This window comes from Dama dama, chromosome 31 (assembly GCF_033118175.1).
Source record: "Dama dama isolate Ldn47 chromosome 31, ASM3311817v1, whole genome shotgun sequence".
Taxonomy (NCBI): domain Eukaryota; kingdom Metazoa; phylum Chordata; class Mammalia; order Artiodactyla; family Cervidae; genus Dama; species Dama dama.
The window spans coordinates 12,094,417-12,107,276 of NC_083711.1; the positions used below are offsets into that span (position 1 = coordinate 12,094,417).

General features: G+C 39.7%; 1 protein-coding gene across 1 annotated transcript; it reads left to right on the forward strand.

Annotated features, from left to right (window-relative positions):
* Positions 1–3,164: 3,164 nt before the first annotated feature.
* On the forward strand, positions 3,165–4,571 carry LOC133050038 (guanine nucleotide-binding protein subunit beta-5-like). The gene has a single exon (XM_061134154.1). It carries the CDS (start codon positions 3,239–3,241, stop codon positions 4,298–4,300), a length of 1,062 nt encoding a protein of 353 aa, XP_060990137.1. The 5' UTR covers positions 3,165–3,238; the 3' UTR covers positions 4,301–4,571.
* Positions 4,572–12,860: the final 8,289 nt, after the last annotated feature.

The window sequence follows — 12,860 nt, forward strand, 5'->3', positions numbered from 1 at the left end:
ACAAAGAGTCAGGCAGGACTGAAGTGACTAAGCACACACTTATGCATGTGTTCCCTGTCTTGCAGAGCTATTGTTCTTCAAAAAAGTGGCTAAATATGCCATTGTTACCATGATCTGAGTCTACAGATTGGATATATCTCGCCACATCTGCCTCAGTGATTCTGTTCCTCATGCAAGTTTCATGGGAGTACACACGAAAAATGTAAATAAGTCAGATCCCAAACTCATATGTATATGTAGAAGAAGGTTGTTTGTTTTTTTTTAATTTTAATTGGTGTGGAGTTGATTTACGTTATGCTAGTTTCTGCTATATAGCCCAGTGAATCAGTTATATGTGTGTGTGTGTGTGTATATATATATATATATATATATATATATATATATATATATATATATATATATATCTCCACTCTTTTCCCACTCTTTTTAAGATTCTTTTCCCATATTCATTTTCCCATATTTCCCATATTCATTACAGAGTACTGAATAAAGTTCTCTATGCTATATGGTAGGTTCTTATTAGGCTTCCCTGGTGGCTCAGATGGTAAAGAATCCATCTGCAATGCAAGACTAGGGTTTGATCCCTGAATGGAGAACATCCCCTGGAGAAAGGAATGGCAACTCACTCCAGGATTCTTGCCTGGAGAACCCCATGGACAGAGGAGCCTGGTGGGCTACAGTCAATAGGGCTGCAAAGAATTGGACATGACTGAGCGACTAACCTTTATTAGTTACCTATTTTACACATAAAAGCGTGTGTATGTCAATCCCAATATCCCTTCCTCCTTCCCTTTCACTCTTGGTAACTATAAGTTTGTTTCCTACAACTGTAACTCTGCTTCTCTTTTGTAAATAAGTTCACTTATGCCACTTTTCTACATTTCACATATAAATGATATCATATGATATTTGTCCTTCTCTGATTTATCTTACTAGTGTGACAATCTTCAGGTCCATCCATATCACTGCAAATGGCATGTGCAAATTTGTTCTTCTATCTTCTACACTCTGTAAAAGATTGGAGTGAGTATTGGCAGAACCAATCCAAAAATTGATAACAAACGTTAACACAATTTCTGGGCCATTGTCTACTGTTGTGAAGGCAAAATTACAGTCCCTACTCTTCTTATGTACTTGCCTTCAGTCAATTTAATGGGATGTCCTAGTCCCTGACACTGACTCCTACTGTACACTACAGCCTGTACATCTTACCTAAATGATTTTCTTAGTACCTAACATAATAATATTCAGTTCAGTTCAGTCATGCAGTTGTGTCTAACTCTTTGCGACCCCATGAATCGTAGCACGCCAGGCCTCCCTGTCCTTCATCAACTCCCAGAGTTTACTCAAACTCATGTCCATTGAGTCGGTGATGCCATCCAGCCATCTCATCCTCTATCATCCACTTCTCCTCCTGCCCCCAATCTTTCCCAGCATCAGGGGTTTTCCAATGAGTCAACTCTTCGCATCAGGTGGCCAAAGTATTGGAGTTTCAGCTTCAGCATCAGTCCTTCCAATGAACACCCAGGACTGATCTCCTTTAGGATGGACTGGTTGGATCTCCTTACAGTCCAATGGACTCTCAAGAGTCTTCTCCAACACCACAGTTCAAAAGCATCAATTCTTCAGCGCTCAGCTTTCTTCACAGTCCAACTCTCACATCCATACATGACCACTGGGAAAACCATAGCCTTGACCAGACGGACCTTTGTTGGCAAAGTAATGTCTCTGCTTTTTAATATGCTGTCTAGGTTGGTCATAACTTTCCTTCCAAGGAGTAAGCGTCTTTTAATTTCATGGCTGCAGTCACCATCTGCAGTGATTTTCGAGCCCAAGAAAATAAAGTCTGACATTGTTTCCACTGTTTCCCCATCTATTTCCCATGAAGTGATGGGACCAGATGCCATGATCTTGGTTTTCTGAATGTTGAGCTTGAAGCCAACTTTTTCACTCTCCTCTTTTACTTTCATCAAGAGGCTTTTTAGTTCCTCTTCACTTTCTGCCATAAGGGTGGTGTCATCTGCACATCTGAGGTTATTGATATTTCTCCCGGCAATCTTCATTCCAGCTTGTGCTTTTTCCAGCCTGGCGTTTCTCATGATGTACTCTGCATATAAGTTAAATAAGCAGGGTGAGAATATACAGCCTTGACGTACTCCTTTTCCTATTAGGAAACAGTCTGTTGTTCCATGTCCAGTTCTAACTGTTGCTTCCTGACCTGCATACAGGTTTCTCAAGAGGCAGGTCAGGTGGTCTGGTATTCCCGTCTCTTTCAAAATTTTCCACAGTTTATTGTGATCCACACAGTCAAAGGCTTTGGCATAATAATATTACACTGTATTAATTCTCAAAGTTTTTGATTCATGGTGGTGGTTTAGTTGCTAAGTCGTGTTCAACTCTTGTGACCCGATAGACTGTAGCCGGCCAGGCTCCTCTATCCATGGGATTCTCCAGGCAAGAATACTGGAATACTGGTTGTCATTTACTTCTCCAGGTGGATCTTCCCAAACCAGGGATCAAACGAGGGCCTCCTGCATTGCAGGCAGATTCTTTACCAACTGAGCAACAAGAGTGGATTAGTCCTATTGTCTTAGTAGACATTCTTTGTTTTCCATCAACCATGAATGCCCCTGTTTCTAAACTTCTTTGTAATTGAACTGATGCTGGCAATCAGAAGAGAAGAAAGAATGAGTGAATATGCCAAAGGAATGTGGAATGGATGACATGTGTGGTTTAGCATCTGTTTACCAGATAAAGTGGGATCAGCATTCCACTGAGAGTTAGAAAAATAAAAATGAGCCCTACGTTGCAGGGAGAGTGAGAAGCGTCAGAATATTGTAGAAGATAAGTAGTTTTTAAATTCTCCTTCTGACTGATAGCTTTATCTCACCTTTCCTGACATACAGATATACAGAATCCTAGAGTCTTAGGATGAAAGCAGCATTAAAGGCCAAAGACTGTCAGTCTGGTCAATAAAGCCACTCCCCCACCCACATGAACTAGCATGGAATCTATCGCATGAATTATTTTAAGCCAATAATGTTTTGAGGTTATTTCTGAAGCAAAATAATGTCTATTCTGTCTTTTTAAAATAACTCAGTTACTTATCACAGAGATTCAGTAGAACTGCTGAAAAAATTAAAAATCTTGTATTTTAGGGGCGCCCGCTAGCCGGCCCGGCCTCCGCCGCCCGCTAACTCGCATCCCCGCTTCCCTCCCGCCGCGTCCCCGCGCGAAGATGGCAGCCGACGGGCTGCATGAGAACGAGACGCTGGCGTCGCTCAAGAGCGAGGCCGAGAGCCTCAAGGGCAAACTGGAGGAGGAGCGGGCCAAGCTGCACGACGTGGAGTTGCACCAGGTGGCCGAGCGCGTGGAGGCCCTGGGGCAGTTTGTCATGAAGACCAGAAGGACCCTCAAAGGCCACGGGAACAAGGTTCTGTGCATGGACTGGTGCAAGGATAAGAGGAGGCTCGTGAGCTCCTCTCAGGATGGGAAAGTGATCGTGTGGGATTCCTTCACCACTAACAAGGAGCATGCAGTCACAATGCCCTGTACATGGGTGATGGCATGTGCCTATGCCCCATCGGGATGTGCCATTGCATGTGGTGGTTTGGATAATAAATGTTCTGTGTATCCACTGACATTCGACAAAAATGAAAACATGGCTGCCAAAAAGAAGTCTGTTGCTATGCACACCAACTACCTGTCAGCCTGCAGCTTCACCAATTCTGACATGCAGATCCTGACAGCAAGTGGCGACGGCACGTGTGCCCTGTGGGATGTGGAGAGCGGGCAGTTGCTGCAGAGCTTCCATGGGCATGGGGCTGACGTGCTCTGCCTGGACCTGGCCCCGTCGGAAACCGGGAACACCTTCGTGTCTGGGGGATGTGACAAGAAAGCCATGGTGTGGGACATGCGCTCTGGACAGTGCGTGCAGGCCTTTGAAACACACGAATCTGACATCAATAGTGTCCGGTACTACCCAAGTGGAGATGTCTTTGCCTCAGGATCAGATGATGCTACGTGTCGCCTCTATGACCTCCGGGCAGACAGGGAAGTTGCCATCTATTCCAAAGAGAGTATCATCTTTGGAGCTTCCAGCGTGGACTTCTCCCTCAGTGGTCGCCTGCTGTTTGCTGGATACAATGATTATACCATCAACGTCTGGGATGTCCTCAAGGGGTCTCGAGTCTCCATCTTGTTTGGACATAAAAACCGTGTTAGTACTCTGCGAGTTTCCCCTGATGGGACTGCCTTTTGCTCAGGATCATGGGATCATACCCTCAGAGTATGGGCTTAATCACAGTGCACATAGGCACCTGAGAATAGAATCTGAAAGCATCACATGTAAATATATCTTACTTCTAGAGGGTCTGAGAGTTTCTTGCAACTTAGCTTCAAGTGAGCAACTCTGTGACTGAAAGTTCACCAAATGTCTCCAACATTACTATTAAAACCATCACCCTGGAAAGATCCCAGTATGAACCTCCAACACTATGAGAACACCTTCCAGTACAGTGTTTTTCATTTTGAACATTTTTGAAAATATATGTTTTTAAGATTATTATAAATTATACTAGTCTCAACTCATTCTCTAGTCCTGGTAGAATTCTGCTATTCCCAGTAGAATTGACCATTTACTATATTCCGTTTTGTTTCCTGGAATCAAGTTATTTTTCAGAGCACTTTAAGAGCTGATTTTTCTCAGTGTACATTCTGACATTTGAAACCTTCCCCAGGAACTGCTGATTTTAATGGACAATGTGAGGACCACGTTACTTGGTCTTAGAAGAAAATTGCAATCCAGATGTAAGAGACAAAATCAATTCTTTTACATGTGGTTTTATTGTGAAAGTATCCTTTTCAGCCTTGCCTCCTCTTGTCTTTTTTTTTTCAGGTAAAACATTTCCATGTTACAAAGGAAGCAGAGATATGGGTAAAATAGACAGATTTGATCTGTGCATCTTGTGATGGTGGCTTGTATCAGGAGGGCGGGACATTTTCTATCATTAGAGGGAAAAGCTGAGTGCTGTTTGGGACACAAACGCTTCTCAGAGGAACCAAAACCTTTCTGTGTGGGAACAGAGGACAGTAAACTTATTTGAAAACCTATTTGTGGTATTAGATGTATTAGGATTAGTAGCATCTACTCAGGCTAAAGTGAATCTTGTCCATATCAATTATACTCGTATTTATTGCATTGCAAGTGTAATTACATACACAGATTGATAGCTCTTGAAAAAAAAAATAAATAAATAAAAATCTTGTATTTTAAAAAATCAGATGTTTGGTATTGCTAGTTGCTTATTATGACTTCTTTATTTACTTTTTTTCTTATATCAATGCTTGATAGCCAATGTAGGTAAAGGAAGAATGTACTCAGACAGTGCATATATTTATTACGGTAGCATAGCAGGCTAAGGAGATGGTGAATGACAAGTCCTCACTAAAATCACTGTTGTAATGATTGTAAAATTAAGGATATAAAGAAGTAAAACCAGGCGGGACTTATGAGATGGAAAGAAAATATATTTATAAAAGAATTGGAAATCATAATGAAAATGAAGATCTGGTTCAAGAGAGGAAAGAGAATGAACTGAAAATGAGACACTGGTATGAAAGAATTTGTAGTACAAGATATGAAATGAAAGCAGTTCAAGTGATGGTGATATGTGAGGAATGGCTACACAGAGAGCAAGAATATGTAACTGAGTGAACGCTGCTGAAATGGAGAAACTGTGTGGTATTTGAGGAGGTGTGGACAGGGAGAGTCATTAACGGGAACATCAAGATTACCTATTCCGACAAAAGAAACCACTCTGCAGTGTGTTTACTTGTTATATTGTGCAATATATTTTCCATTCAACACTAAATCTTTGATTTCTAAGAAAAATGAGAATGAAATCTTTTATTTTAACATCAGTGTTTTGGTCAAGAATTATTTCACTAAAATGCCCATATGGTAAAAAATGTAGAAAAAAAAAAAAGTCCTACACTTTTCAGTCTTCCTCTACATCTTTACTTTCCTTTAAAAAATAGCTCAATACTTTATTAGGATATTTTAAAAATTTGCATACACTTTCAAAATATCAGAAAAACAGTATCTCCCCAATACTATCTTAGGACATATCTATATACCTCAAATACAGTATTTAAAGCATAAGATGACTATTTCTAGAAGTTATATAGGCCACTATTTGATATTAGTAATGGTTATTTTGTATTTGAGTGGAGCCACCGTGGAATATGTGACAAGTTTGCAATGGGATAATCTGTAGCTAGCTGACAATACAAATCTAAATTAGGATAAGAATAGGAGACATACAAATGGGCCCAACTGAAGACAATTGTTGATAGAATCATCTCACTTGCCAATTTCCAAATGCTACTCAGCTTAGCAGCAGATTGTTTTTGGGATTTGAAACTCTGATCTTTGTAATTAATGTTATGCTTTTTAACTTTTAACAAAGGAAAAAGATGATGCTATTAACCCAAATTATGAGATTTCTATTCCTGAATCCCTATTAAGGTAAAAATGTTAGTTACTCAGTTGTGTCAGACTCTGCGATTCCATGGACTGTAACTCACCAGGCTCTTCTGTCCATGGAAATCTCCAGGCCAGAATAGTGGAGTGGGTTGTCATTTCCTTCTCTAGGGAATCTTCCCAACCCAGGGATTGAACCTGGGTTTCTTGCATTGCACGCAGATTCTTTACCATCTGAGCCACCAGTGAAGTCCCCTGTTAAGTAAGTTTGGACACTAAAATTTTTATTTTTGTTAATAAATCAGAATAGATTTATATCTATGTCTATTTGTAAGCTGGTTTTTAAAATGGAGACAAGATCCACTCATTGTAGTTATTTCCTGTGAATACAGAAATGGATAATCACTCAGAGACTGTGCCTGGGTCCTTCTCATCAGTGAGATTTTATCTCTAAAGTCCAAATGGAGATAATACATAATGATTGAGGGATAGCAATTTAATTTGTATAATGGTGGACTTGGGCTAGGTAGCAAAAATGAGTCTTTGGCTTGCTGTGTGTGATGGAATGGAAAAACTGCAAGTTTCTTTCTAGGTATCAAGGAGAAAGAAAGCTTCGGGAGTTGGTGATGGACAGGGAAGCCTGGCATGCTGCAGTCTATGGGGTCACAAAGAGTCGACACGGCTGAGCAACTGAACTGAACAAAACTGATCAGGGGGAAAAGAGAGAGAGAAACACTCCAAAATGAGAGATGTGTTACATACATGGATTAATTGAGGTCAGTGGTCCACTGACCTGCTTAGAGATCTTCTCATGAGAAGGCATACTGTTGAGTAGCTTTATAAATCCTGCTTTCTAAACTCAGGTGGTTATAGCTTTCTATCACAGTATACTATGCCTTGTAACTAATTCATTTGCACTTGAATTGATGGAAGAGGGATTTGCTGAAAAGGAAGATCTTAGTAGTGTTAAATATATAAGAACAAAATGGTGTAAATTAAAGAGTAATAAAAATGTCAGCAACTTAACAAACAGGAAGATTGTTTAATATGGGAATACAGACAGATTGAAGCACACTTTTCTCAGTTTAGCTTGTAAGAGTATTGAAGGAGAGAGAAATTAACTACAAAGCTTACATCAATGTAATGTCAAAACATTCCATCAATCAGTCTATTGTTTTAGTTGATCTATGAAATAAGCAATTCATGAAAGGAAATCCATTTGAACAATGAAATGAATAAATGTTTAATTGAATGATTTTTTTAATGTCATTTCCAGTGGTCATGTATGGATGTGAGAGTTGGACTATAAAGAAAGCTGAGCACAGAAGAATTGATGCTTTTGAACTGTGGTGTTGGAGAAGACTCTTGAGAGTCCCTTGGACTGCAAGGAGATCCAACCAGTCCATCCTAAAGGAGATCAGTCCTGGGTGTTCATTGGAAGGACTGATGCTGAAGCTGAAACTCTAATACTTCGGCCACCTCATGCGAAGAGTTGACTCATTGGAAAAGCCCCTGATGCTGGGAGGGATTGGGGGCAGGAGGAGAAGGGGACGACAGAGGATGAGATGGTTGGATGGCATCACTGACTCAATGGACATGAGTTTGAGTAAACTCCAGAAGTTGGTGATGGACAGGGAGGCCTGGCGTGCTGCGATTCATGGGGTCGCAAAGAGTCGGGCATGACTGAGTGACTGAAATGAATACATTGTATAAGAAATTGATTGAACAGAAAAATGTCATACAGGGAGAGAATTAACATAACATGATGAAAATCACCAACAATGGTAAGTAACTAACAAAGCTTCCTGTCTTACAGGAAAAGAAAAAAGGATGAATTCCAAGGCTGTTTTTTATTAAGAAACTCAGAATGGTAACAACCAGTTTTACACATTAATTATAGCTAATGTCAAACAATGAAACAGGAAAAACTAATTAAATCAAATATTTTACTCATTTCAGAAAGATATGCCAATATAATTTAGTCTATTATCCAGTTAGGATGTACAGGGAAAATAGAGACTACAGCCCTGAGACCAATACATAAAATATTATCATTCCGAAAGTATGTATTGCTTTTGTCCTCTCAAGAGCAAACTCCCTCACATTCACAGAACAGAAACAAGCAAGTGAAGATGGAAGCTTGGAAGAGTGGAAGACCATGCTTTCTTATGTATACAATGAAAATTCAAGAGGATGACAGTATGCACAACAAATATTCACCTGTTCTAACATAAAGCTTTCAGAGGGGAAAATAACAGGTTGTTCTTGTTCATGACTAGTTTTTTAAACTTTAAAGAAAAATATGCAACATACTTTGGGTATAATTTAACATACACACTCTGGTGATGATTTAGTCACTAAATCTTGTCCAATTCTTGTGACCCCATGGATGGTAGCCTGCCAGGCTTCTCTGTCCCTGGAATTTCTCAGGCAAGAATACTGGAATGGGTTGCCATTTCCTTCTCCAGGGGATCTTCCTGACCCAGGGATCAAACGAGGGTCTCCTGCATTGCAGTGCAGACAGATTTTTTACCAAATGAGCCACCCTGGAAGCCCACTCTAGAATAGTGCTTTTTTAACTTTAACATGAATACATGTTCCGGGCTAAGCTCTGAAATGAGATTCTGTATTTCCAACAAGCTCCCAAGTGACATCACTGCTATTGTTTCATGACAGTGCTTCAAGCAGTGAGGCTCTAATGTAAACTACACAAGACAGAAAAAGGTTAAACTTAGAAGGTACCTTCCATGACATTTAGCGTAACTACTCATTTTAAATGTGAAGAATTGAAATCTCAAATCAATGCAATGATACAATTCTCACAATTCCTTATTAACTAACAATGTAAAAACTCACATCTCCTAACTCATAATCATTTAATTGTTTTTTCCCTTAAGCAATGACCATCTAGAATTATCATAATCCTAAAGTTTGTGTGTTAGAATCCATATTAAGGACTGTTTCATTTAAACCATTGTGATCCCTATCTTGAAAGTAAATTTGAAACATCACTTCAAAATCTTGCCTCCCTTCTTCCAATTCCCTGCTCAACCTTTGTTTCTTGAATATTTACAGTAGAGCAAAATTCACCTGAAATAGCAATTCATTTTTTGCTAGAACATTTGTCTTTGTAAAATATAGAGACACATGTGAAACATCTTTAAGATATGTCTGTACAAGAAAGTTAGAGCTATGAAACAAAGAAAAGTACCATTCCACTTTCACCCATTATACCTACTTGGCAAGTAGTTATTGAGAAATTAGTTAGGCAATATTTCCAAAGAAGCATAAAGTGTGACACTTGATCTCACAGAGATTTTAATACAATGGGGGATACAAGATATAAATGTATTAAAAAAGCTTTTAAAAAAAAGTTAAATAATAATACGTAGTCTGTGCTTACAAAGTTCAGTGCAGGTAAAAGTGGATTGGGAAGATTTTAGATAGTAAACTAAGTGAAATTTTAAATTATGTCTTGAAGAGAGGGTAGACATATAGGAAGGAATGCATCATGGTGAAAGAAACACCACTTTGCAAAGAAAGGACATCCAGTTCAAGATGAGATGGAGAAGAGCTGAAATTGAGAGTGTGGAAGCTAAGGTGGGATTCTTAAGGGCTACATGCTCATCCCCTCTCATGTTGATCCACGTGGATCAGTTGGCGGTTGAGAAAAAGGAAAGATGTCTTGCTGCCTGAGACATCCACAAGGTCTCTGAGCAAGAAACACAGTGAGTGAGGAAATTTTACCACGCTGCTGGAAAATTCCCCCGGGCAAAGGAACCTGGCGAACTACAGTCCATGGAGCCGCAAAGATTCAGGTGACTGAGCGTCTGAGCACTTAATGACCTGGCACATGCGCTATACTGGGGAATGTTTTCTTGCTCTCTTGAGAAGACGGAACATTTTTCACGTGGATATTCTGTTATATAAAAGAAAATTTAAATAAATTTGATGATGTTGCCCAAATCTGCTATACCCATACTGTTTTTATAGTAAATTTGTTCTATCAATGACTGAAAGGAGAATACTAAAATCTCTAACTTTATTTGTGGTTTTATTTGTAATATATTTGCCAGATTTTGCTTCATTTATTCTGAAACTCTGCTCATATGTGCCTATATATTATGGACTTTTATGCCTTCTTGATGAGTGGACAGTTTTATCATTATGAATGACTCTGTTTCTGGTACTGTCTTTAAGATCACTTTGCTAGATGTTAATATAGCCACTTCAGGTTTCTTATGATTAGTATTTTTATGGTATATCTCCTTCCCTTCTGTTACTTCAAGCCAGTGTGTCTATATTTAAACACTATTATTCACTGTCTGGAAACATAATTTTCATTTGAAGATCAAGAAAAAATTCCTCCCACACCTACAAGTCTTCCTGGATTGATTAATCCAGCCAGATTGAGTTGTTATCTAGACTTCCTTTTCAAAAAATTTTGTTACTCATAAGCCAGAACCTGTCAGAATATTTCTGCATTGTTGATTCTTTTTGGGAATCAAACATTTATGATCAATGACAAATGCATCCTTTCTTGTTCCAGAGTTATGAGGTGAGGGTATTTACTTATACATAGATTCTTGTTTCTTTCAACTTTAAACAGTCTAAAGGAAAATCTTTACTTTTTTCTGTGTTTGGTCTAGCACCTATCTCAATAAATGACCTCAAAATATATGCCAAGTAAATGCATTGCATGCAAGACACTGACAACAGCAGAATGATTTGTTTGGTTAATTTGACATTTTTGTAAATGTAATTGAACTCCACGTTTCCAGAAAAATAAATTCAAGGCCTTATCAAAAGTTTACCTGAATTTAATCTACGGCTTCTTCTTCTGATTTTCCAACACTATCCTCTAATCCTTGTCTCTGCAACATGGAACTGATTCATTTCCCTTCTCTTTAACTAACCTCTCCCTTCCTGGGTTTTACTCAGTGACTCATATAACATAATCCCTCCCCAAATGCCAAGCCCTTCCTATTTCCTTCTTCAGAGCTGCATTTCACTTCCTCCACCTTTGCTCATACTCCCAGTGTGAATTATTGGTCAGTTAGACTTTAGGTGTCCAACCTTGCCTTCCTCTCCAGCGGCCACTCTGCTCCTTTGGCAGGCCTACAACGAACAGTGCTTAGCCAAATTTTTGTCTTCTGTTTTATTTTCTGGTTAATAATGTAGACCTGTAGAGAAGCAATCCTGTGACCTTGCCAAACAGACTTTTGTAAATGTTATAATAAAACTCTGTTCTTAAGAGAAGCCAAATAAGCCTTCTTGGTGGGGTTAGGATATCCGCAAAATGAGGCATTGATTATTAATTCTGACCGTCAATTAGTTACATCTACCCTCAGGGCCATCTGTCCTGAATATTCATTGACAGGACGGATGTTGAAGCTGAAACTCCAATACTTTGGCCACTTGATGTGAAGAACTGCCTCATTTGAAAAGACCCTGATGCTGGGAAAGATTGAAGGCGGGAGGAAAAGGGGACAACAGAGGATGAGATGGTTGGATGGCATCACTGACTCGATGGACATGAGTTTAAGCAAGCTTCGGGAGATGGTGAGGGACAGGGAGGCCTGGTGTGCTGCAGTCTATGGGGTCGCAAAGAGTCAGACGCAACTGAGTGACTGAACTGAACTGAATTATGGGGAAATGATTTAACCCCTGTGTGGCTTATTCAGCTCATTTTAAAAATGAGAATGAACACCGTGCCTTAAAGATATCTTGTTAGGCTCTAATATGACAGTTATCCAAAGCATGTGTATCAACATCACTATAGACAGAGAGAGTAGAAGTAAGAGCTACCTTAGTAACAAACTCTATTTTTCCTAGTGAGCAGGCATACTCAGGCATGCCTAGAGGGTGTGTCCTGCCACTTTGCCAGGGGATAAGCAGGCCTGCAAAGCAGTGAATTCACTCCAAGACAAGTGTAGGGGGTCCTCATGAACTTAGTCCAAAAAAAGGGCTCATCTATGGGGAAAAGTCTAATGAGTCTGCTCTATGTGACCCACATTCCCTTACCAGTTCTCCTGCATTCATGGCAAGTGACTAGGGAGAGAGGTTTATCAGGAAAAGAATCTCTCCGGAAAACAGATGGCTGAGTCACTAAGTATCTCCAAGGATATAGACAGCTCTGGAAATCTTATATACAAACAGAACTAAGATCAAGCTAGCTCACACAGAAGCCTTGTGTGAAGCATATCGGAACACAGACCAGAGAAGACAACATGTATGTAGTTCCATACACATTATTTTTAAAATACAAATGCACGTGTACCAAGTCATTTCAGTCGTGTCTGACTGTGACCCTGTGGACTGTAGCCCACCAGGCTCCTCTGGTCGTGGGATTCTCCAGGCGAGAACACAGGAGTGG

Excerpts from the sequence above, each read along its gene's own strand:
- LOC133050038 (XM_061134154.1), top strand. The coding sequence starts at position 3,239 with ATGGCAGCCGACGGGCTGCATGAGAACGAGACGCTGGCGTCGCTCAAG.